The 26,918-nt window shown below is 31.4% G+C and overlaps 1 protein-coding gene across 1 annotated transcript in view; it reads left to right on the top strand.

Annotated features, from left to right (window-relative positions):
- The window catches only part of LOC148279901 (protein SCAI), an 84,012-nt gene extending 58,139 nt beyond the window's left edge, over positions 1 to 25,873 (top strand). Inside the window, exons 6-8 of the mRNA XM_088229235.1 lie at positions 17,147 to 17,389; positions 22,094 to 22,264; positions 25,638 to 25,873. Coding sequence (XP_088085361.1) covers positions 17,147 to 17,389; positions 22,094 to 22,264; positions 25,638 to 25,873 — 650 coding nt within the window. The remainder of the gene's footprint in view (positions 1 to 17,146; positions 17,390 to 22,093; positions 22,265 to 25,637) is intronic.
- The last annotated feature ends 1,045 nt before the right edge of the window (positions 25,874 to 26,918 follow it).

Raw genomic sequence — 26,918 nt, forward strand, 5'->3', positions numbered from 1 at the left:
ATCCCCTCTCCTCTCTTCATAGTAAAATGTAATTTTTTTTTTATACATATATTTATTTTTGTTAATCTTTGCTTTTAATTTTTGTATAAAATTGTAAGATTCAATATGTCCATGTAATTATAATTTTCTCAAACTGAACGGTTTGGGTAGGTAGGAAGAAATTGCCTTAAGGCAATATGCCCGCCCTTATATGTATATTTATTGTATATGTATATAAAGTGTCAATAAATAAATAAAATAAAAAAAGAAGTTCATTGTTCTTTTTTTTCTTTTTTAATTGTTAATGGACTATTAAATTAGGCTGATTTTTAAAAATTATTTATTGTATTATCGGCGCTACGATTTTCTAAGGTTTAGTATTTTTGAAATAACTCCGCGTGTGACATCAGAGGTGCTTCTCTGTCAGTTCTTCCGATTGGTCCGTTTACAGTAACCAAACCGGATATCCTTCATAGCTCTCATTTCATTGGTTGGTTCATATAAACCAGTGACGTCGTTCAAAGTAGTGCGTTTTTATCAAAATTTTATTTATTTTTTCGTACATTTTCAAGAAACTTTGCAGTACAATTTAATGCAGCTCTAATTTTTACCGCGATCAAGAACACATTTTTGTACCCAATTTCTCGTACGGCTGAAGTTCCGCATTGCAAAATTTTACTGTATCCTATTTTTGTCCGTTAATTAGTATTTTGAGGTGAAAATAAAAGGATTTAGATTCCTAGCCCTCGATCATCATCATCGTTTACCTATCCGCACATAGTGGTGCATAAGGTACTGCATTTGCACAATTTTTTCAGCGTTTCTAGATCATTACATTACATGGAAGGAAAGGTGGTCAGTCTTACGCTTCAACGCATGTCTAAGAACATTGCAGTGTTGCAGTGTAGAATCACTATTAAAACTTAAATGTGACGTCCACCTTGCCAAAATCAAACCCAGGACCTCGAGAATGATAAGCGATTTCGCCAACCACTACAAAACGAGGTGGGCTTGCATCCAATCGGTTTCCATTTTCAGGATTTTACCGAGATTTGCGACTGTATTTATATCCGCTTAGACCAGAGGTTCCCAACCGTTATTGTATCGTAGACCCTTTGTCGATTTTTTCTGTTTTGCGTCGACCCCCTGTTTTCAGATATTTCTTAAAGAAATTCACCAACTTGAAATGTGTTTTTGAAGCTGACGCAGAACCTCTTCCTTTTATAGGGTTAGGGTTTACTTTTAAATGATACGAAATTAGAATCACATAACATTTATACTTAAAATAAATAAACAAAAAAAAAATATTTTAACGGGAGGGATGAGCCTCGCAAATTTCAATATTTGGCTTCAATTAAGTCATGTTTAACCTTAAATCTCCTCGGCGAATAATTTGAAATTTGTTTTACTTTTTTTGGTATTGGCAACCGCGCTTCATACCTTTTCCAATAGGTATGAAGATGGAAAAGTTTTAAAAAAACTTTCGCGGTAGTCCATAATGCAGGATATGTAACAGGGCTAGTATTGTGAACGGAATTGCGCGCGAAGAGATCGCTCCGTTAACGTGTATTTAGTATGTAAATACGCGTTAAAAATGCGTTTTACGCGCGCTTTTGCGTTCAGAATACCACCCCAGGTATGTCGCTTTTAAGCCAGAATTTCTGATATTCATTTCTAAACTGCACTTTCAGTTCTTCGTTAGTGATTGTTACAATCAGTTTTACAATTTATACGTACTGCGGCCATAATGCGAACAGGTGGAATATGTGTAAGGTGGATTGTTACATTTACGGTAATTTTTTTGTGACGGCCCGCCTAAATGCGATCCACTCTCGTAGACCCCCATTTACATCTCATGGATCCCGGCAGGTCGTGGTGGACCCCTGGGAGTCGATATAGACTTTGGGAATGACTGGCCTAGACGCAGAGTTAATATATAGCGCTTAATAATTGCTAAATAGGGAAAGAATATTTTTTTTTACAATTGTAAATTAATTTAAGTCTTTTAAATACTGTCGAGTAAAAAAAAATTTTCGATACTTATTAGTACCCTAAAAAACATTTTTAAACGTATAATTTTTAATTCTCGCGAAAATGGTCCACTGCATTAGCCACGCCCCTAATACGTCACGATTCGTGTACATTTTGAATTTCGTTTCGTGACCGTTTAAATTTAAATAGAACTTCGTCACGAATCTGTACGCCACAAAAACTGTACGCCAATAAAAACATGTCAATTTTTTTAGGGAGATATTTCGAAATAATTTACTTCTTAAAGTTATGTAAGAAATCATTTCTTCAACATGCCTTATTGATTTTGAAAATACAGGTAATTTTTCTAAATCCATTTCATATATTTTTATCGGTATTCGTAATATGTGATATTTTTCTATTATAGTACAAAACATTTGAAATTATTGGATTTGGTGTATGTTTGGGTAGGTATTGTTGTTTTTTATATTTTTAATGACTAGATGAGATGTGCCAAAAATAAATGTACGAGATTCTCCTTGAATATTATAAAGAAACCGTAGAATTCTATAGACAGTGAGAGGCATCACAGTAAATGGCGCATAAACTCAATGTGATTCAACCTTGGATTGGGGCTCAAATACGCAATCCCTCGCCTTCACTCTGGTGTGGCTGTGATGTCACACTACTCTACATACGATACCAGACTTGATATATCTCCCCCTTTCTTTAAAATTATAAAGTAACATTTTTTGTGATCTTTAAATTGAAATTTTTACACCGGATTTGGAAAGTAAAATTTGTACTACGAGTATCATGGATTTTAAATCAAAAAATATTTATTGCTGCTACGCGAAGAATAAAGGTTACTTCAAATCTGTGTAAGCGAGAGCGTAAAGATCTAGAACTCATAACAAGGAAAACAGAGACGCTGTTCTGTGCGAAAAATATTTGGTCGGATATTGACAATGATGGGGGATGCACGCATGTGAGATATCCGGTGTATTTATGATTTTAAATTTATTTGGCTACAACAGGGTTATATGATTGTTTATTTTTATATATTATAAAGAGTACCTAGGTATGTATCTATGTTTTTTTTTCAAATGTATGATCTTTAGAATATTTAGTCTACTGCTTGTGGTCAACGCGATGTTACATAAACGCGCGCAAAAAAAATTATTTACCACAGTTTTTTAAGAGTCAAGTTAAAAAATGTAGTCGCGTGTCATCTGTGAGATGCTTCTTCTAATTAATGCAATGATTATCTACTATAAACTGAAATAAAATAAATAAATTTATAATACAAAATTTAATCACATGGTTTTAAGTTGGATATGAGAATAACTGGAAGCGGAAGTTTGAAGTTCGAACATGATCGAGCCACGCATAAAACTGTTGTCTTGGTATTTATTAGAAGGCGCGCGACTACCGTGTTAAGAGAATATGCGCGGTCTGACTTTTCTTCATACAAACGTATTCCCACATTTTCTACATAGAGCAATGATTTATACACACTATAGATATTCTCCATTACCGTGGGTCTATTGTTTGATTTTTTGTTGATAAATTGTGTTTTATAAGCGATCATCTAAAAAACCTTAAAAGCGCGTAGTTTTATCTGCCATCTTCGGACGTACTGTAAACAAATATTTATTTATTTCACAGGTACATGCAGTCATCAATTATTAAATTACATAAAAATTTAAGGTTGAAATATAGACCAGTGAAGTTTCTAAATAATCAGCATCATCATTTCCTTTCCGCACTTAATGGTGCATAGGGCACTATATTGGTACACCAATCGCAGCGAATCTTGTTTTTTTTTGTTACATAATAATACAATGATTGGTCTTATGCTTCCGGTACCAGCCCAGGGGCTAAAAAATATTCTGGTGTGAAAACACAATTTTAAATCGGGTTGTGGTCCTGTGGCTAGTGTCTCGGACTCACGGACCGAAGGTCCGTGGTTCGAATCCCACTCTACCCCAACTCGATTCCATTTTCTAATAGTGAGTTATTTACAACCCGTTGAAAATGGCCCTCAAAATTAAATATTTGGGTAAATCATAAGAACGCAAATATTTCTTTTAAAAAATAAAAATTTCATATCAACTATGCTGGGAATTGAACCCGAGACCTCTTGCTTGGTAGGCAAACGCGCTGACCATTATATAACGAAGCCGAATAAGCATACACGCTAAATTACATTTTTTTCTTGAATGTGTGCGTGCGTATTGTTTGAGGTATAATTAAGTAATTTATTATGATAGAAATATTATTATAGAGAAGAATTTCAACTGTTATCCTTTTGTTCATTCTGTTACCGGTGAAGGCGTCTACCACGTGACCTTCTTTGTGACTTCTCTTCGTCGCCACTTGGGGGCACTGCAGGCACGATAACTAGCACCACGTGATCTACAGCGCTACAAAATGCCCTTAATACTATATATATGTATGTATATGTAAAAGGGTGTGTTTGTGTGTATTTGATAATAAATTTATTTTTGATACTCTCAGAAAAAAAAACAAAATCAGTTCAGTTTCGGGGATAGGGAAAACGGTAATTCAATACCTCGATTTCGTCGATTTCAGGTAGGCATAATCAATCCGACGTGTAGTTGTCTTTTTTGCACAGTATTCGGGGGGGCATCTACCAGAAAAACTATATTTAAATACCGATTCATCAAACCCATCCGCACATCCTCCTCAACTCTCGTTCTCTCTCTTCTTTTGACGCTCCTACTGGAGGTTATCGACCATGATTCTGAACTCGTCACGATCCTGTAACTCAATCACAAATAACTATCGACATGCTAATAAGCGACGTGATAACAATTTCTCACAATAGTTATTTTTCGTATTCGCGATCACAATGCAACATCTGTGAACACCTAATATAAAATTTCAAAATATTTACGTTTCACGACGTTTAATCCTGCTGCGCAATCGAATATTTAAATTTCACCGGTGTAAATATGGAAAATATTCCAAAACTACTATTTTTATTTTTTATTGTTTTATTCGTTATGCTATTTATTGCATTTAGCCAGCGGCGGCGGTTGGCAAGCTAAATGTCAAGAAAAGCAGTCGCCATTGTAATTGTAATTTTATTTTAGCTTTTTTGTAATAGGTACTCCTTACTATTTTGCAAATGCAATATATTGTATTATTTTTTTGCTAACGCCAATTTTTCGCCAGTGAACTGTATTTATTTACGAGGAAAACAAAAAACAAACCGACACGAGCATTGACTTGGAGATTATACACGAGTTGAATTATGACTGCGATAACTTAAGCATGTTCATTGTGGTCGCTCAAATGCTTAGCATGTTTTTAAGCATGTCAATAGTTATTTGTGATTGAGTAGTAGCGGCTTAGTAGGGCCAGTCTAATCAGCGCTGCTGCATCCGGCACACCAAACTTGAGCCATGATGCTCTCTTTTGTTCCATACCCTGCCCTCTATTATTTCTTCTACAATAAGTTGAAGAAGGGCATACTTCTTATGCTTTAAACGTGTGACCAAAGTATAACCCTTTCTTCTTTTGACGGTGGTCAGTAACTCTCTTTCTTTATTCATGAAGCTTAAAACCACTCGATTGGAGACACGATCGGACCATGGGATTCGTAGCATTCTTCTGCAGAACCTCTTAAACAAAAAAAAATAAATTAAAATAAATAAAAAAATACTGCTGACTGGACAAACTTTGGCGTGTTTAACGTCAATCATTAAATATTATATTCGTTAACATTATTGCGCAACAGGTTTGACACATTGATACGTTTAAATTAATATCAGATATGTACTCGTACGTACAATAAATAGTCATAATTAAACTAAAATAAATCCATTGAAAATGGTATAAAGTTAAATAAAATATCAATAACATTATTAAGCATCCTTAATATTGTATAACAACAAGGTTATAAAAAAATTAACGATAATTATTTGTAAAAGTGTGGAGATAAGTCCGCCTCGTTGTGTAGCAGTTAAAATGTTCGCTTACCATTCTTGAGGTTCTGAGTTCGATTCCTGGCAAGGAAGATACAATATTTATTTTAAATGTTTTTTTAAACTGCAGTATTTTATTATTCCTGGACTTATCCCCTTACGTTCATGTAACAGATAATCGAACTACATTTTATTCGGTTTACCAATAAAATTCCCTATTCACCACTGGGTGCGGAAAGGAGGACGAAGATCATAATAAAAGAGTAAAATTTATTTGTTTTATTGTTTCAGCATTTACTTTGTGGAAAAACATTATGAATTTATTTAAAATGAAGCACTTTGTCATTTTTAACACATAAGAGAATAATATATTATATCGCAACTAGTTTTAGGTATTCTGAATTACCCATCATCATGTGTAAATGTATACTATAACTTTAGAGTAAAATTTACAATACAATATAATTTAGGGGATTATACGGGAGTCCTCTTTTGCCATTTTGAAGTCAAAAATTCATAAATTATTATCGCAATACGCTATTTTATACCTAAATAATCACCGAAGTCCAATTTCGTTGTAGAAATTTTTGAAATAAAAATCTGAAGTTCACTTCGTTTTAATGCAAAAAACATCAGTGGTGCCAGATGCATTATTTTAATGTGTAATGGTATTAAAAAAAACATTATTTCACATTGATATTTCTTTGTAAGCTGAAATCATCTCATTTGTTTCAAACGTTATGATGTTTTAGAAATCACACAATCGGAAAATCTTGTTTCCTGAACATTAATATTAATGTGACTCCAGTGGTCAATCCTTTAAGGTACACTTATATTTTATTTATTTTTATTTATTTATACTTTTACATTGTTTGTATTCTTTTTTAATACATAATAATGTTCCCTCACTGGGGTGTCCCGTGCCGAGGGAAACATTTTACGAAATGTGAAACATGCCTTAAATTAGTTATTTAACAAAGTTGACATAATGATAATAATAAAAAACCAAATGAATCTAATTATCATAAATATAACAAACAATATAAACTAAAATGATCATAAAAAACATAACAAATTTATAATGAACAATAGACCTAATTTCATAAACGGTACACACATTTTACCTATTTGGCTTGATCCACTCATCGATCCGTGTGCAACCCACCTCCACTACGCATTTCTTATATTGTGAGAAATAACTAATTGTCCTTATTGATAATGGAAGTAGATTGTACACTATTACCTTCAAAGGTAGCTGCAAATTTAATACCGCAACTATTACAAGTATCGATAAGTTTATTTCTTACCCTGCATTGTAATATATGTAAATAAATTTATTTTTATCAATATTCCTACAGAGATGAGGTAGAATTTTTTCAAATTCAGGATTATCGATATTATCGATATGTAAATAAACTTGTTATGGTGTGATCATTCTGGGTATAACAATGTTTGAGTGTGTCCAAATGATTGCAGACTGGCTGGATTTTCTTCCTAGGGAGTTATTCACGTTGAAATTTATTTCAACAGAGAGGGAAAACATTTTAAACTTCTTTTACCAGGTTGTGATCAAACATTGTTGAATTACGACCTGGTAAAAGAAGAAGTATAAAAATTGAAAAATTGTTTTCAGGCGTTGCCTAGTAGGTGATTTGGTTCACGTGATAAAGTTTTCAGCTCTTTTACTTCACAAAAGTCAACAGATGGAAGAGTTGAGGAAATGTGGGTGTTCAAACATGGGCAGAATGGTGAATGTTACACAGTGTGTAAAGTGGCCACTTAAACCAGCCAATGACAGGTCATAAGCCCTGTAAATGTCTAGACTTCCAAATTCCCTTCTCAAAAATGTTTTTCCTCTCTGTTGAAATAAATTTAAATTCCGGGTATAAATTATTATAAATATTGCAGCTTATCCTTAGAGCTTTTTTTTCAGGCTGGCATAATAGATCAAAGAAATATTAGTACATACGAGTATCTAGTTACTTTGTTGGAAACAATTGAAATGTGAATCCTTTTAGTTTGCGTATTGCACATGCGATACTCTTAGTGTCTTCGATTTTGCAGTGAATCGTATTGAAATCTATGTATCGTTTATGCGGAGTCCCAGTGTATTATTTACAAAATTGTCAGCCTCGTTTATGTGTATCCTCAATTTATTTGTATTGCCTATGTAGGTACTGTAACGAAATCCAAGCTAAAAAATTATTTTCGTTCTTGAATCATAATCTTGGTATCCTTCCAAGATTCAGAACACTAGATCGGCGCTCATTAGTTAACATTTAAGAACGTTTGAAATTCTTTTTAATAAATTAAATCAGGTTTAAAAATACCAGTCCATTTCAAATTAAAAAAAAAAAACAAAAAAAAATATTTAATCAAATAGAATGATCAGTTATAGATCTAAAAATTACCATACCATTTTATTATTGAATTGCTATGCGGTACTTTTTATTTTAAATCATGTTTTGATTTGTTGTCATTTTTGTGTATTTCATTTATGAAAAATACACATTATTTGATTATAATACATTCCCCGCTGGGGAATCCCGTGGCGAGGAATATATTTTATTTTTCAGCACAAAATATATATTTTTCTCATTTTAAATGCGCTTTGACCAATAACTTTTTAATACTATAATATATGTCGGTATATTATTTAAATCAATGTATCAATGTAGGCATATTACTGATATGATTGGGTATTTAGTCCCGACTTAACACGGATTTACCTAGCAAGTCAGGAAACAAAAATAATGATTAATTGTGTGTTGTAATTTTGTAAGTATAATAACATAAAATAAATTAATATAAATAATACGCTTCAACCAATTAACGGCATACATTTTTATTAACTGTTATTTCAACGTTAAAATTTTATTACGTGGGTTCCGTGGTGTAGTGGTCGAGACGCTTTACTTTAGCTTTTTATTCATATTTAACACGTTAATAAAAATATATAAAAAAAAATGTTTTTCCTTAGTAGATTGAGAAATACATTAAATAAAGATACTGCAGAACTAATTTACAAAACAATCATTCTTCCACGTATAGATTACTGCTCAACAATATTATTTTTAGCAAACGAAGGAAATTTAAATGAACTAGAAATTTTACAAAATAAAGCGATGAGAATAGTTCTTAAGAAAAATAAATATAGCAATGTAAAAAAATGAGAGATGAACTAAAATGGTTATCTGTAAGAAGGAGACTTAAATTTAATATGTTGATATTTATACATAAATTTTTTCACGATAAATTACCAAAATATTTTAAGGATAAAGTTGACTTAAACAAAAATTGACATGAATATGCTACTAGACAAAATGATAAAATAAGACTACCATTATTGAAAAGAGCTGAGTCGCAAAATTGTTTGATGTATAAGGGTTTAAAAATGTATGATGAGATGCCTGAATGTATGAAGAATGAAAAGTGTCTGAAAGAATTTAAAAATAAATGTATAAGTTACTGTAAGGAAATGTAAATATATATAGATGATGTAAATGTACATAATAGTTTATGTTAGTTTTAATATAAGCTAACTTAAGAAATAAATTTAAAAAAAAAAAAAAAAAAATATTTTTTTCTCAAGTTTGGGTGTCTTGTGCTGTAATTTTTTACTGTAATAAGGCCTACAGGCCTATTGTGGTGCAAAAAAAATGCATATCTCCGCGTCGTCCTAATTTGTAAAACTCAGCAAGTTTCAAACTTACCTTTGTTCAGAGGAGAGTTAAAATGATTTTCACTTCAGTAGCGAATTGTAGTGAGGGTTTAAAAATATATTTTTTAAATTATGCAACACTGTACGAAAATACGAGTTTAACAAATATACGGGTTTTTTGAAGTTCTAACAGAAAACGCTAAAATATCGTTTTTGACCATTTGTGGACTCACAAGTTTTACAAGGTAGGTTGTCTACGTCGTCTAATTATTTTAAAAAACGGAAAAAGACATAATATATTCAAGGTAGAAAAATAAGTTGACAATATTTTCTCCATGTTCGAGAGATGAAGAACACAGTTCTGTATGTAAAATAGAAAAAGAACAAAATCACCTGCCTATAAAAAAAAATCCTCATAAATATGACATCCAATGCAAATAAGGGATTATATGATTAAAATATCTGTGAATATATCACCATTCCCATATCCACACGAGGTGGTACTACATTGGTACACCAACCTCTCAAAGTAAAAATATTCTCGATTAAACGAACTGGTCCAAGAAAAGTATAAAAATTAAAAGTATTTTCACTTGATGCCTAGTACGTAGGATAAATAATTAAGTCAAATTAATCCCACCCGCAACAATAAAGGTTTCAGCTCTTTAACCTCATAAAAATTAACGTATGTAAGAATTGAAGAAATGTGGATGTTCAAACATAGGCAGAATGGTGAATGTTACACAATGTGTAAAATGAACGCTTAAAAACTAGCTGACGACAAGTCATATGCCCTGACATATGCATAGACTTCCATGTTTCTTTCTCTAAAATGGTCTCCATCTCTGTTGTGATATGTTAATCGGCAGAATGGCAAATGTTAGTTACACAGTATGTTAAGAAGTCGCCTTTATCAGCCATTGGCATATCATGAGATTGGTAAATGTCTGGACTTCCATATAATCTCAAAGTTGTTCTACATCTGTGTTGAAATATTTTTCAATCTTTTATTTCCATAAAATTGCAAGTACGTCATACTTTGGCAAGATTACTATAGACGTATAAACCAGTGTGGTTATATAAATAAAATAAATTATGTAGAATCAAATTTATCGCCGTATTTCATTTTACTTAATATACTATTACATAATAAAAATAAGGTAGGTGTGTAGATTACACATAAAAAATTTACGCAATGCACGCTTCGTCAAAAAATCAATGTTAAATAGGTACCTTAAAAAAATCATAAATATTTACATAATTAAAAAATGTTATGCGTCCTCGCACCGCTTTTATTAATTATATTGATGGATAATATCTTATGTAAATCTATACCACCTGACCGAGGTATTGAAGTGAACTCTTCTTGGGTGCGACAAGTGTGACTTGAAGTAAGCAGACGATGCGGTTCTTCTTGAAAAGTCTATTAGTGATCCCCGGGAAATTGTTGACAGACTGCGGGGAAACTCCGCTCGTATGGGTCTTAATATTAATATTAATACCAAAATACCTAGATAATGTGCAACAAATCTTGTTCTGAATGTTGACAGCTTTAAATACTTGAAAGTTCACATAACTGAGGATAGTGGCATGTACAAAGAGCTCGCAACCCGTCTATAAATTACTGGAACAATTTTTAACATGATGCGTGCTGTCGGAACACTTAAGTTCTATGATCGCTGACATCCCGAAGTACTACCCGGAAGAAAAGACATATTGATTTTAGCATCCGGATTTCTGTCCCTGATCTCCTTTTCTGACTAACCAAATGTGGAATTTTTGTTTGCTGTAGTTCATTTGGCCGCATACTGTTTTTGTCATCAAATTAACACAAATCAACAATTCAATCAAATAATCTAATTGTACGCCAATTGTTTTAAATCGCACCCCAAATAAAATAAAACGAAACGTATTATAAATAACAGTTATGTTAAGTAAGGATTTTTATTTATTTATTCATATTTTTCTCTAACAAACTATAATAAATAATAAAAATAATGTGACCTCACTGGGGTGTTACCTATGCCGAGGACACTTAACAATATACTTTTTTGAAATGTTTTTACATTAGAGAATAAAAAAAGAAGTCTTACTTAATAAACAGAGATAATATATATTATTTATATTACAAAACGCACAATGAAAATAACAAAAATCTAACATAAGCTATACACTTGTGGAGCGGTTGATTCAATATTGGTTTGGGCGAATGAGACAATCCATTTTACTTCTACCTTGCTCCACTATCCATTTTTGTATGGCCTTTTCAAACATTTTCTCGTTCCTAATTGTTTTAATAATAGATAATGAAAGTAGGTTATAGATTTTAATTGAATAATACTCAAAATCTCTTTGTCGGAAAGTGGTATTAGTTTGAATTTTGTTTAAGTTGTCTTTGTGTTGAGGATCTGGTGATTATATTATTTGTATGTGATGTATTGTAGGGGCTATGTCTATCATTTTAGTAATAGTAGTTTTTGAATTTGTAAATGAGTATTATTTTAGCATATAATTGTTTTGGTGTCATAAGTTGTGATTTGTAGAATATTTCTTCAGTAGATGTCTGTATCGGGACTCCGAGTATTATTTTTATTATGTCTTGTTGTGCAACAAATACACTATTTCAAACTGTGTCACTCGAACCACCCCAACCGATTTAATTAATAAACAAGCTTATTAATGTTTTGTTTGGGAGTTTTTTCTTCTGACTGATATTAACAATGTTTTCATTTATGAAGGTTAAATTATAAAATATTTTCAAACATAAATACAGCTTTTAATGTTTTTATTTTATTTTTATACGGTATTTTTGTCGGGTTTGTTAGGTGTTTCTTCGTGTTTTGAGGTTACCGTTCGAACGGTATAATTACTATTAAAACAAAATATCTACGATAAATCCAACGCGATGCGATGTTCAGAAAATTAAGTTAACTACGAATATCTTAATAAATACATCAGGTTTGATAACACCGTAGGTACTACATTAATTTATTAACAAAAAAATATTTTTTTGTACTAATGTATTTTAATTTTCGTTGGGTGTGTTAGGTATTTCTGCGTGTTTTGAGGTTATTGTTCCCACGGTATAATTACTATTGAGATAAAATGACCAACGCGACGCGAAGTTCAGAAAATTGTAACTAACTATAAACATTTATAATAATACTTCTGATATGATAACACTGTAGGTACTGTATTAATTTAATAACAATATTTTTTAATGTAAGAATCTTTGTAAATGATAAACACTTTTTGTTTTCAATATAATTATGTGTTATTTCAATCAGAGGCCCTGATAATGTTGAAATATTACAAAAATAAACCGTGGAACCTAGCATGTAACAGTCGGTGACAGCTGACCGTTGAAAAAATAATTTACGTAAATGCAATACGTGTAAAGGTTCCTTCTTATAACACTATAGATGTGGACTGTAATAAAAGGCATTAATTGCTTTTCTGTAGAGATTTATTTAAAAAAAGTAAAGTTAACACAAAAAAGCTTTGAGCCGCGATTATGAACGCTATCTTCATCGGTACATATCGAGACTGTATATACTAACATACATATTTATGAACGAAAATGTATAAATTTATAAATTTCTATGAAAATTCATAGCATTTTCGTCGGTAACGTGTAATTGAACATGTTTAAAAAAATAATTGTGAATATATCCTATTTTTCATACGGAAAACTTAATTTTACTTTGTAGATAAAATTGTAGATATGTTTTTACTTCCCATTGGAATACGAACCCTGGTGCCGCAACAATAAGGTCTGTTGAACACGACTGTTATTTCGGGAACTAGGCTAGGAACTGGACAATCAAGACAGCAGCATGGAGAGCCTATTTCACTACCTTATATAACCCCCGCCAGTAGCTTCACATATAAACTAAAATATCAATCTAATGCACTGGAACCTACCCACGGAGGAAAACCAAATATAAACCGTACATATAATGTAAATGCAATGTCGCAAGTTGTCACAATTATAGAATTATTCATGTTTGCAAAAGATATTATCGAGTATTTTTTTTCAAAATCCAAACTTTGTTACAAAAACGTAGAAAATTCTCATATATAAGGCCTAAGTAAAAATAAACATATTTTGTTTTATGCAAATTTGAAGGGGAACATGAAACCAAAATGACATAAATACAGTATTGTGCGAATTTAATGGAATAAGAGTAATTTTTTGACATTTTTACGTATATTTTTACGTATTAACACTCATATGTCAATTTGACAGTTGTTTAGAGCAAAAAATTATGACTTTCAGTTCATTAATTTTTTGGGAGCTCATGTTGGTGTTTGTATCTGTGGTTTTTTTTTACATTTTCTCAATAAAGGACTAATTTTACAAATTGCTTGCATATTAAACAGTGTTTTTGAGTTGGTTTAAATCATGGATATCACGCCGAGGAAAAGGAAAAAGATTATAACCTTAAGTGAGCATACTTCAATGACTCAGAAAGAGATAGCAAATATATGTTTTGTAAGTCAGGGAGCAGTCAGAAAAGAGAAACAGGGTCAGTTGAAGCAAAGAGAGTTGGGAAATGTGGAAGAAACCGGAAAACTGGTAACCGAGATAAAATATATTTAATCAGAAATAGTAAGTTACACTCCAGAAAAACAAGTTACGAGTTTTAACGAGATTTGGCAGCCGATACATGACTCAACAGTACGAAGAAGACTCGTTGAATCTGGAGGAAAAGTAATCCGACCACAGAAGAAACAACTCCTGACGGCACGTATGAAGAAGCAAAGGCTCATTTAGGCTAGAAAATATACCAAATAGACTAGAATCCTTAAAATGTATTCATTAATTTAGCCACCTTTGTAATGAGGAACTTCAGCCCTGCGGGAAATTGGATAAAAAAATGTTTTCTTACGCGGGGTAAAAATTAGAGCATTAATTACTACCACAAAGTTTCTTGAAAATGTACGGAAAAAATAATAAAAAATATTTTGATAAAAACGCACTACTTTGAATGACGTCACTGGTTCATGTGAATCAACCTATGATCTGAGAGCTAAGGAAGATTTCCGGTCTGTTTGTCGCTTCTGGACCAATGGGAAGAACCGTATGAGAATCAGCGAAAATGAACCTCTGTCGTTACACGCGGAGTTATTTCAGAAATACAAAACTTTAAAAAATCATAACGCTGATAATACGATACATAAAAATTTAATAAAAAATGTTTTAACTTAGTTTAATAGTATATTAATAAATATTAAAAAAAAAAAACCACTGAACTTCCTCATTGTAGAAGAAGAACTAAAACTTTTAAAAAAATTGTAGAAAACATGGACACAATTCGAGAATACCATAACAATTTATTAATTATATTTATTTATTCACAATATATTCATTTAAACATTTATTAAGATACAATTCCCAACTCCATAGAACCAAAGTCCTGTGTTGAGTTGGGACGAATATAATATATTCGTATATACATATCAGGTATAAAACTTTTACAATCAATATCACCATATTTACTTCATATAACAAAAAATACACGAGAAATCAATATAAAAAAGAACATGCAAGAAAAAAACATTTAAAGTGTATGTAAAAATAAAAAAACAAAATCAAATAAAACCATTTCAAATATTTGAAAAACCATCAATGCGTTTCTCACTCAAATCCCCCTAAGGAAAATCCAGTCCTGAAACTCATTTTCGAAAATAGATTTTGTGCTTGAGAGCTTTACACGTTCTTCCAAAATATTAAACACTCTCGGTGCGATAAAGGAGAAGTGTCTCTGAGCAAAAGTCGTACGGGTTTTGGGTTTAACATAATTAACTCCCTGGGAAAACCTCATACAAATAATTTGCTTAAACAAACATAAACCAAAACATAAACTACCATAAACAACATTCTAAAAAGAGACGACAACAGTCAAGACTAATAAACCAGGGACTAAAATTATACAACAAACTACCAGACAAAAATAAACAAAAGACCCAGACAACTTTGACAAAAGATGTCAAAATATTATCATATCTTTATTTATATGAATTTAAGAAAGAAAAAATATTTTGTTAAAATAATGTAATCCGTAAGGGTTTATAAATAAATAAATTTTAAATACTAAAAAAATATTTGCTTCTAGTAGGTATATGGTATGAATGCGGACAATGTAGAAAAAAATAGGTACGAGGGAATAACATTAATATCTTGAATGGTCGCACGATTATAAACATTCGATTATTAAACGAAGCAAAATTGAAATAGTTCACACCACCTCTTCGCGCATTCTGAAAATTAATGCAAACGTTATCAAATCACATGACACCGGGTACCTGCATTTAAGAGAAATCGCGGTCTGACATTTCTTCATACAAACATATTCCCGTATTTTCTCTCCAGATTATGGTAGTAGCGATTTTAATTCTTATACAATTTTCTTTAGCATTGGCGAGTCTCTATCGTTGTTTTTTTTTTAACACGCCAGGGGGGCCAATTACAAGGGTGAATTACGGTATAGAACACCCAGGCTTGAGAAAAACCTCTTTTTTTTTTCTCATTTCACTACACCAGGGAAGCTGCCTTTAATAAATTGTTTCTTATGGGAGCTAAGACCTTCATAAAAGCGCCCAGTTTTATCTTCTGTCTTCGGACGTAGGGTGTAAAAATATGAGAAATAATTTTGAAAACAAGGCCCACGCATGTTTTTTTTTCTGGTACTCTTTCTTAAAAAAAAAATAAACAAAATTGATGTTTTGAGGTGCGAAAAATAGGACAATGAAACGTCGATTTTGATGATTTTAGTTATGTATAATCAGCCCGACGGCGACGTGCAGTTGTCTTTTTCGCCCAATATCGGGAAGGCATCTTCGAGAGAGTAATAGACAAACTATGTTTAAATTTCTATTTATCAAATATCTCTGCCACCGCATTTCTTCTAAAGTTATAATAACGTGATTGTGAGGGGTGGAAATCATTCCTATAATTAAGTATTTAGGCATCATAATTTAATATCACTTCAATAAAAAAAACATCAAAACAACTAAACATTGACATATTTTAAATAAAATTGTACTATATATTTGTAAATGCCTGCGCTCGTTTGTAAAAAAATGCAAATCTCGTAGAAACTAGGAAGAAAAGAAGAAAAATTAAAACCTGGATTTAAAAATAAAAATCTTTAATATCTATAAAACAAACATTTTGAGTTTGAACCTTCTGGCCTATTTTAGTGTTAAAAAATAGTTTAAGTTTGTAACTGAAAATGCTTGATGGAAGTTCATTTTAATTATTATGTAAATAAAAGACGCGACATCTTCGAGACTAGTATCTTTATTGAGGAGTTCAATGTATTTATACAAAACAGTGTATAAATGCATTAAACTTCTTAATAAAGATACCAAAAAAAGATAGAAAGCGATGAAACCGGTCACTGGATATTGAAAATTTGTGGATTGAAGTATCACAACAAATGAAAAAATTGTTAAAAAAAACAGTCCTTAGACTTCTTTATTCCCCTTTCAGAATATTTTAATTGTATGTATGTGTGTATTTAGATTTATGTACATGCTATTTGTTGATTTTAATATTTGCTTTATTGTATTTCAGTGGGATATGACTTGGGCGGCGTTGTTACCAACAGCAGAAGAGAACTAGATATGGGAAAAAAGGGAGTTCATTTGAAAGAAATGCACTGCCTACATCCAGGAGACTTGTACCCATTTACACGAAGGCCTCTCTTCATCATTGTCGACTCCGATAACTCGTTCGTTTTCCAACACATTCCGAGATACTTCGGCCAGCCGATTGTGACACTGATGTCGCCACAAGACATCCCACCTGCCTTCCAAGGTAAAGAGACACTCGATTGATTGATTTTTTATTTGCCTCAATATTTCTCCATGATCATGATGAAAATAAATTATTAAGTTTTAAGTATTAACCCATTCGGCCGTTAGTTTCAAACCTTAAAACAATATTCCGTCATCAACTGCCATCAACTATGGGATCTGAGCCCGCTCAAGGAAACATTTCTCCGATGAATTGACCAACTTAGTTTTACAAGATCAAAAATAACTATTGACCAAATGAGGGTACTACTTGCAAACCCGGCAAAATCCATCTTTCTTTATTTTGAGCAAATAAAAAAAAACTGCCTTATTTAAAAAAAAAATATATCAGTTAATATTTTATACGTAAGCAGTGATAACGTAAGCATGATTATCTCAAGAAACAGTAGTGAAATAATACTTTTAATTTTATACATTACCAACTTTGCAATACTTAAGTAGAGGTTGCCATGTTTCAAACAAAGCCGATAATTTAAAAGTCAAGTGAAATCAAGCCGTATTTTTAACTGACAATGTTAAAATTATTATAAAAAATTGTATTTTGAATAAGTTTTAATTAATATCTAACTTTTTTGAATTTTGGATTTTGCCGGGTTTGCAAGTAGTACCCTCAAATGTGTTTTTTGTAAAGTTGATAACATGCCAAGAAAATAAAAGCTTACAAAATTGTGCGAAGTTAAAAAATAACGTAAAATGTAAAACATAATTTAAAATGATATTTATCATAATTTCCCTATATTCACATAATGGTGCATAGGGCACTGCATTAGCACACCAACCGCAGCGTATTTCGATCGTTTTTGTTACATGTAGGTAAGACAATCAGTCTTAATATGCTTCAGGTGCCAGTCCAGGGACTATGAAATATTCTAGCGGAATTTTTAAAATGAATATTTAATATCAACCGTTTCGGGAATCGAACCCGTGACCTTTTGCATGCTTTTGCAAACGCGCTGACCATTAAACCACAAGGCGGGTGAGGAAAATAATGTTTATTATTTTACTATAAAACAGTTACTTTCTTTAATTGTTTGTAAAATATAACACCTTGCAGTATATTTTCTATGAAACCTTATTGCGTTTTTTTGTAATATTTTGAGATTTAATTAAAGTTTTTGTAAAATGTTCCTTAAATAATTCAACTCACTTATTAACATAATAAGCTTACAGACTGCAATACAATTATACGAAAATACTAGATGGAAATAAATCATAATGAATCATGTGTTATTATATTATTTATAAGTTTATAAGTTTATTATACCAGGAATCGAGCCCGGGGCTAAATGATTTGATTAAATAAGTAGGTACTCGTTTATAACTCTCCAAGGCACATATTTTTACTGCGTTTTGAAATTTTATTTGAATTTAAAGTACCTTCCTTTCAGTCTTCTAATTAGGATATAAAAATTTATTTCTGTTTTAAATGTATGCAATGGAGCCAAAAATAATACACAGAGCAGATGTAGAAACATTCGTTAATACTTGAAAACAGCGATCAAATATATTTACTCTACAAAAATAAACCATAGCGCTTAATTAGTGTTACAACATTTTTATAGTTTATTCCCTGTTAATATGAAAAATAGAAAAACAATTAAAATATTGCAAAGTTTGGTCTCAAGAACTGGCATTTGTGTTAATTAATTAATTTATTTTTATTTTCTTTTATTCAGGAAACATACAGTACAGTTACAAAGTTTAATATTTTACACAATTAGACTTAATTCTAATGGACCAGTGAAGTTTCCATATTATAAAGCAATTATATGTAAGGTTAATTATGAAAGTATAAAAAAGAGAAGGAAAAAGAAAAACATAAATGAAAGTTGTTTAAAAATTAAAATTTAAGAGAAAAAAAGATATTTTAAAGTTTGTAGTTTGTAGTGAGTATTTACAAATGGAAATAATATTAAAGATGAAGAAAATTTGTAAGAGTAATTAAAAATTAGGAATTGAAATAAAGAATGAAAAACATGCTCAGATGTAAAAATAAAATAAAATAGTAATAACATTTAAAAAAAAAAGAAAAAACATCAATATACACATATTTATTTTAAGGGATTCAAAGAAACGATGTGAAGAATCTTTAAGTGAAATATAAGACAATAAATTTAGGTCAATTTAAAAAACATCTTCAAAATTAATGACACATTATAGTAAGAGCAGCAATATATTGATTTTATTTACATATATAATATTAGTAATTAAAAGTAGTTTAAAAGTATAAAAACATGCCAATATTATTTATTTAAATCTTTTATTTAAATCTTAAATTATTTAATTAAATCTTCTAGTAAAAGAATAAGTACATTTGCGGACGTATTGCTGAAAGCAATATCTTCCAGCTAACCAAAAAATAGACCGTTGAAAAGAAGAGTTGGTCAATAATTTGTTCTATAAAACAAAATATATATCAAAAGATACATACATGAAAATAAACCTAATTAATTATAAATAACATCTGATAAGGCTTGCAGTAAATAAATAATAGTAAATTCTGTTATTCATAGTAAAATATCAGGAATGTGAAATCAGGTAATGAATTTGGAAGGAGAGAGAAAAAGAAACCAAGGAAATAAAAGGAATAAAAAAGTTTTCAAAAAATATTAAAATGAAGGAATGTCAGGATTCGGATATATTGTAATGTTTCGGGCGTTTCTTGAAGGTGGCTTGAGAAGGTGCACTTTGTTAAATGAAAAGGTATTTGAGACCCTTAAGAGTATTTCATCGTGTGTAAAGAAATTTTATTAAAAATATATATTCAATAATTATATTATTTTGATTAAAAAATTACTTTATCGTGTTATTATAATAAATTATAGATTTACGCTTTAAAACAGCATTTAGTTATGTAAAAAATATATGTTGTTTGCGTTACGTCATATTTTTTTAAATTATCGATTACTTGAGTATAATAAAGTGTGTTATTAAAATATTAGTTATACACAGTATTTTTGTGAGAAAATAACGCATGGTACAAACATGAAAAATAACCATAGACTAGGACATAAAAAAACTATTTGGCAAGAAAACCAATATGAATTCTTAAACCAAACACTGATTTGAGTCTACAAAACACTGATTTGAGTCTGCTAAATCTACTAAATTTACACCTGAAGATGGGTAATACTGATTACCCGAAACTAGTCGTGTTATAATGTATCAAACCCTTGTATGGTAAATTTACAAAGTGTTATATTTAAAATAAATTCTACAAAAACCGTTGGTTTTTTTTTTTTTTTTTAAACTGACATAACACAAGAACGAAACAATTATTTCAGTTCTTGTTTTCAAAAATATAATAAACGAATTCAGTAGACTCAAATCAGTGTTTGGTTTTCATATTAAAATATTAATATGGCGATCTACAAAATAAACACTTAGTCAATAAACAATGTGAATTCTACCAAGACGTGGGTGAATTAATAAAAAAAATATTTTTAAAAATGGTTTTGAATGTATATCCATGTTTTTAAACTTTCAAACTTCTTACCAAGTCTTCTTCTATACTCTCTTCCCAATAAATATACATGTTTTTGTTTACTTACGCACCCACACACACGCACCCACCCTTTCACGTACGCACATACACATATGGCACACATGCTATTATGTATTATTAGATTAATCATAGATTTTTTTTATTTCTTCTAGTACTGTTAACGTATTTTATTTCATTGTTGTGTAATAGCTGTAAAAATTCAAAATTAAATTAATTAAATAAATAAAAGTCATGTACACATATAAAGACCAAAAATATTTTTTCAATCCAATTTTTGATGTTTTTGTAAATGTTGTTATTAGAATACTTATTGATGTATTGCTATAAATGTATTTTTCGTTCCCTTATAGTGTTAATACCGTGTATTTTGTTAGTGTAAATATGTTTTTGAAATTAATACAGCTTTTTCAATATGATGATCCAAAAATATTTTATGATTTTATGCCTAAAGTATGCTATAAAGGACTCAAAATGTAAAATAACTTTTAAAATAAAAATAACTGAACATATACAAGTAAATAGTGCAGCGGGAGATATTTTGAAAAATATCTGTAGATAAATAAACGAATTACTTTATATAATTATTACACACATTATTTATATTCTTATGTATGACACGACTTTATGTTTGTTTTTTCATGATATAATTTACTATATTATTTATGGAACGAATGGACAGCGAAAGAACGGCTAAAAATATTTACGATGATGAATGTAGAAATAGAGGAAGGCCGAGAAAGACATGGCATGACCAAATCCAACAAATACTTGAAAGATGGATATGTTAAAATTTGGAATAATCGGCGCGCGTGCATGAGAAGATGCATGAATGTAGAGGAAGCGAGATCTGTTTATGAAACTTTATGTAGATTAATTTATAACCTTTTGAATACTTAACCTATATTTATATAAAAACAGACGAAATATATCAACTTCACCATACTCGTTACCTAGCCGCTGTAGTCTAGGTATTAGTGAGTATTAAACTACTTATATTTTAAAACACAAAAAAATCTCCATCTTACAGCAGACTGAGCCATGTGAGATGGAAACAATCCTATCCAGAGGACGCTGCGTATTTATTTTCTGATTCACTAGTTAGATTCCCTGGTATTACATATGTAGTAGATTGATTTATGCAATAAATTTATAAAAATAAAAAGATTTGAAGTTACTTTCATACATTTTTTTGTTTTACAGATCAACAACACAATGGGTCACTATTTACGTTATTTTTGCATTCACCTCTCACTGCATTCTGTTACTGCTGTAACCTAACTAATGTGCCTATCCATCACTGGGAGAGATGTCAGTCCTATATCGATAGGTTTGTTACGGAGGCATCTAGGCTGTTCACTAGGTGCCGAGTAGGTAAGTTAGATCAAATTTATATAATTTCACTTATTTAGAATCTGAAAAATAATTGAATTGCCAATCCACCAGAGTGGTACTTGTATGGATATTAAAAGTATAATATGTTTCGTATAATTAAAATATAATTACTTTTCGACCGGCAAATTACGCCTTTTGAAATTTAGACTAAACTTGGGTATGTTGGCACTCATATAAAAACGAAATATTCAAATGAATTTTTTTTAGTAATTTATATAAAATAGATTGAAAAATAATGTTGAGGAAAAGAAAAAAATACTTATATTTGTAAAAAGATATACAAGCTTTTAAAACCTCACAAATTATACGCTATTTAAAAAAAAACTGGGTTGTTAAAATTGTACCTTCAATAATCGTTTTAAAAATAAATCGTGTAAACATTTTAATTGATATTTTTTCAGGATAAGTGTTTTGTTTGCAAGTTTTTGATTTCTACGGTATGTTTTTAGCAAAATGTCAATGCTCATATCAGCCATCGAATGGCGTTCAAATTTCGCTAAAAACATACCATAGAAATGAAATATGAGATTTATAACCAAAAATGCTTCATAAAAAATGTTTTAAATATGTAATTTCATAATTACCTTTCCGCACCTAATGGTGCATAGGGTACTGCATTGGTACACCATTCACTGCATGACTCGATCTTTTTTGTAACATAATGGTAAGATGATCAGCCTTACGCTTCAGGTACCAGTCCGCGGACTATAAAATATTCCGGTGTGAAAACTCACTTTTAAATAAATATACCATGTAGGGATCGAACCCGAAATCACTCGCATGGTAGGCGAACGCGTTGACCATTACACCACAAGGCTGACGATGTTAAATATGTAATTCCATTAAAAAGGGAAGAACTAAAATATTTTATCTTTTTTTAACGATTATTGAAGGCATAATTAAACCCAAAAATAAGGAAAGATAAGCACAGAATTTTTGTGGTTTTAAATTAGTCTTATTCTTCTTGCGGTGCCTTGTCAGGTCGCCCTGACTTTTTCGATAACTGCAGCGAAAGCATCTCGGTCCTGGGCAACTTTTATATTCCGCAGGACAACTGCTTGTTGGATTTACTCGCCATAGTGATTCCTGGGAAAAGATGACCAGAGTGGTTTCCCGTTGTCTTCTCTGGTGGATTTTCCTGTCGGGGTTACCTTCTCTTAGCTGGTTGGAAGAAATAAATTATCACATTTCATTAAAAAGATAAATTTAAGTATTTTCCACAACTTTCCTGTTTGGTTTATTGTCTATAAAATAAGTAAGACCGCTCAGTTAGCCATCCTGTAGCAGGTGAACGAGGTACGCTGCATTTATTTGACCAATTCAACGCTATTTGCACCATTAAGTGCGAATAAGAGTTTGATGATGATATTTTCCTCCATATTATTTGAGTACTTGTTTTTTTTCAGTTGTTTATAAATTTTGTGCATTGAATCTATCAAATAAAAAAGAACATATATGCATACGCAAAAAGAAAGCGAGGGGACAACGACGCGTTGGCCTCGGTCCATACACTCTCCTCCCCCTTCATTAATCAGCATAGAATTTGTAGTTCTCACGAATGATTTCATCAACGTTAGTTCTATGCACAGCTGGCAGAGTCCCACATGATTCAATAACAGATGCGTTCTATAAGTCTACGAAAGGGTAGGTGAAGAGATATTCATCATATTCATTTCATGATATAAAATTGATTTATATCAAATGATTCAAAAGCAGTAATAGGCAAACAGGTTAATATTATTAATTGCATCAAAATAATGTAATACGGAAAAAAAATAGGAAAATAAATAGAACATAACTTGTACCGCATTATCTATTTCACTATTTTCCTTTTTACTTAAATTAATGCATGAAAAAATTATTCCAAAATAGCAGCCAAAACTTTATGGTAAATTTAATCAGTCAATGTCTTTCCTGCCAAATTCGCTAATAGTGACTTCTTTACTTGAATAAAACAGATTTTACAATGTGTTGCGTATGTCCAAATATATGCAGTTAGGCTGGATTTAATCCTTAGGGTGTTATTTAGATCGAAATTTGTTGCAACAAAGGGAAAACATTTTCGAGAAGGCAATATGTTACACAATGTGTTAAGTGGCCACTTAAACCAGCCAATGACAGGTCATAAGCCCTGTAAATGCCTACACTTTCTTATCCCCTTCTCAAAAATGTTTTCCCTCTGTTGCCACAAATTTAAAACAGATTTATTTTATTTTATTTATAATTGTTCCTAAACGATAAACAATACTAAAAACATTGTCATTATAATTTTTTTTTTAAATGTATATTTGTAGGTATTTTTTATCAATGTAAATAAATGAATAAATAGAAATTTACGCAAAAATAAACAATAGCATGACTACTGACTAGTTATTTATATAATAAATTACAAAGAACTTCCCTCAAGAATTTTCACTTACAAGCTCAAATGTTTTAAATACTTACTGGTTAATTTATTATAGAGTTATACAATATTTAAATATACCATTTAATATTTTAGAATGTTTTTGAGTAAGTTTTCCGATTTTTCTCTACCTAAATCCAGAAACCATATTTTGACAAATTTATTGAGTTGAATTTGGGATGGATTTGTAATGTTTGGGTAACACATTGAATATTTTGGGGCACAGAAATCTGAAATTTCTTTTGCCCGAATTCAGAGTTTATGGTAGACCCCATGACTCATCCTTAAGTTTGACTTCTGGTAGTGTGGGAGTGTTCCTTTTGGGATTTGATTTAATAATTTGCTTTCACAAACATAATTATTCTAGATATATATACTTGCCTTATATCTAATATATCAAGTTCTTCTAACAACTGGACGCTGGGGTGCCTGTAGGGCTTTTTAAACATTATTTTAATAATCGGTTTTTGAGCAGATTCGAGAGGTTTTAATATTGATTTATTAGTGTCTTTCCATCCTATTATGCCGTAAGCTATGATTGAGTTACATAAAATATAATAAAGTTATTTGAGTTTGATTCTTGAAGACATGGAATTTTTTTTAAATTTTTTGCGTTAGATATTCTATGTGTTCTGTCTATTTAAAATATTTATCAATAGTTATTGCCAAATATTTTATATGGTGTACTGATTCAAGTATTTTAGAGCATATTTTTAATTGAAGGTTTTGTTTAGGCTGTCCCGCTGTGGTTTTACCAAATGTTATGTATTTTGTTTAATCAATATTTTAAGTTAAAGGATTTTTATCCAGCCACATTTTCATTGTATTGACATCGTTTTAAACCGCAGAATAATAAATAATATCGCAAAAGATATAAAAATATCCAACATTAGCCTCTTTAATATGAATTCTCAATGTACGAGATAACGATTTGTTTTATTTTTTTAGATATGTCGTACATGCAATTCTTCGGCGACGACTTCTTGCGGCTGGTGCTGGTGCGCTTCGTGTTCTGCGACGTGGTGCTGCGGCTGCACCGCGGCTTCCGCGGGCGGCAGCAGCGGCCGCGCGCGGCGCCGCCGCTGCCCGACGCCGAGCTGCTGGCGCACCCCGCGCTGCGCTCGCTCGTGCTCGACCTGGCCGCGCACCTCGACCTCGGCTCGCACTTCCACGACGCCGAGTGACCCCGCCGCCGCCGCCGCTCGAGCGACGCGCCGCACGCCTCCGTTATGGCGTCGCCCTAAGACTGTCGAACCGACTATTACATTCTTCGTAAACGCATTATTTTTTATAAGCAATGACGTATAATGAATAGACGCGTTATTAAGATATAAAGACGCTAGACGACGAGAATATTGCGTGGCCCTCGACAATTTGAAAACAAGAGAGATAGAAAATCTTGATCAACGCGCAAATATTCATGTAAGAAAGAGATATATAGTTGTTACATATTTTCTCAGTTCATATTTATTTTGTGTTAATCGTATATAGAAATCACAGAAATATCTCAGAAACGACATTATCAAGCAACAGTATTTTTTTTTCAATTTGCTTAAAAGAGGCAATCTACTTAATCCAAATACTGGGTAGAATAACACAATATGTCTGTTTTGTTTTTCTGTCACGTATCACGTTAATCATGGAAAGAATTCGTCAGAGAACGAAGGCACGGAAGGTAATTACCCACGAACAGCGTCGCCAACTCTACCGATTTTTCGGTATATCTACCGATTTTGGGAGTAATACCAGTCTACCGAATTCGATGATAATTAACTATTTTTATAACATAGCAGTAGCCACTCCCTCCCCCCGCCGCTTATCGCGGGTTTTGAACTGTTTATAAGCTGAACTGTCTATAATATAAAAAAATGCCGATTAAGCCTTGAGCTTTAGCTCTAGCTAGATAGAGGTCGGCAACGCTGCCCACGAATTGCAATGCCCCTTTCTCCTCCCCAGTAACATGTCTATTTAATAATTATACGTCATTGATAAAAAGCATTTCCTTTGTGGTCAAACAATTAATCAAATATTAGTAAATATTTGTATTTAACCACTTACTGGCTTTTCTGTGTCTCGAAGTCTACCAGTATCGTCAGGATACTAATTATACTAAAGTGCAAATCCCACTATACCCCTTCACCGTAATATAAGTTGCACAAAAATACAAAACCAAAGCGTTTATTTTTTTTTTAAATTATTATTATTCGCGTTAAAGAACACATGAGGTGT

This window comes from Micrasema longulum, unplaced genomic scaffold, assembly GCF_059751315.1.
Source record: "Micrasema longulum isolate JH-2025_06_02 unplaced genomic scaffold, ASM5975131v1 h1tg000647l, whole genome shotgun sequence".
NCBI classification, from domain to species: Eukaryota; Metazoa; Arthropoda; class Insecta; order Trichoptera; family Brachycentridae; genus Micrasema; species Micrasema longulum.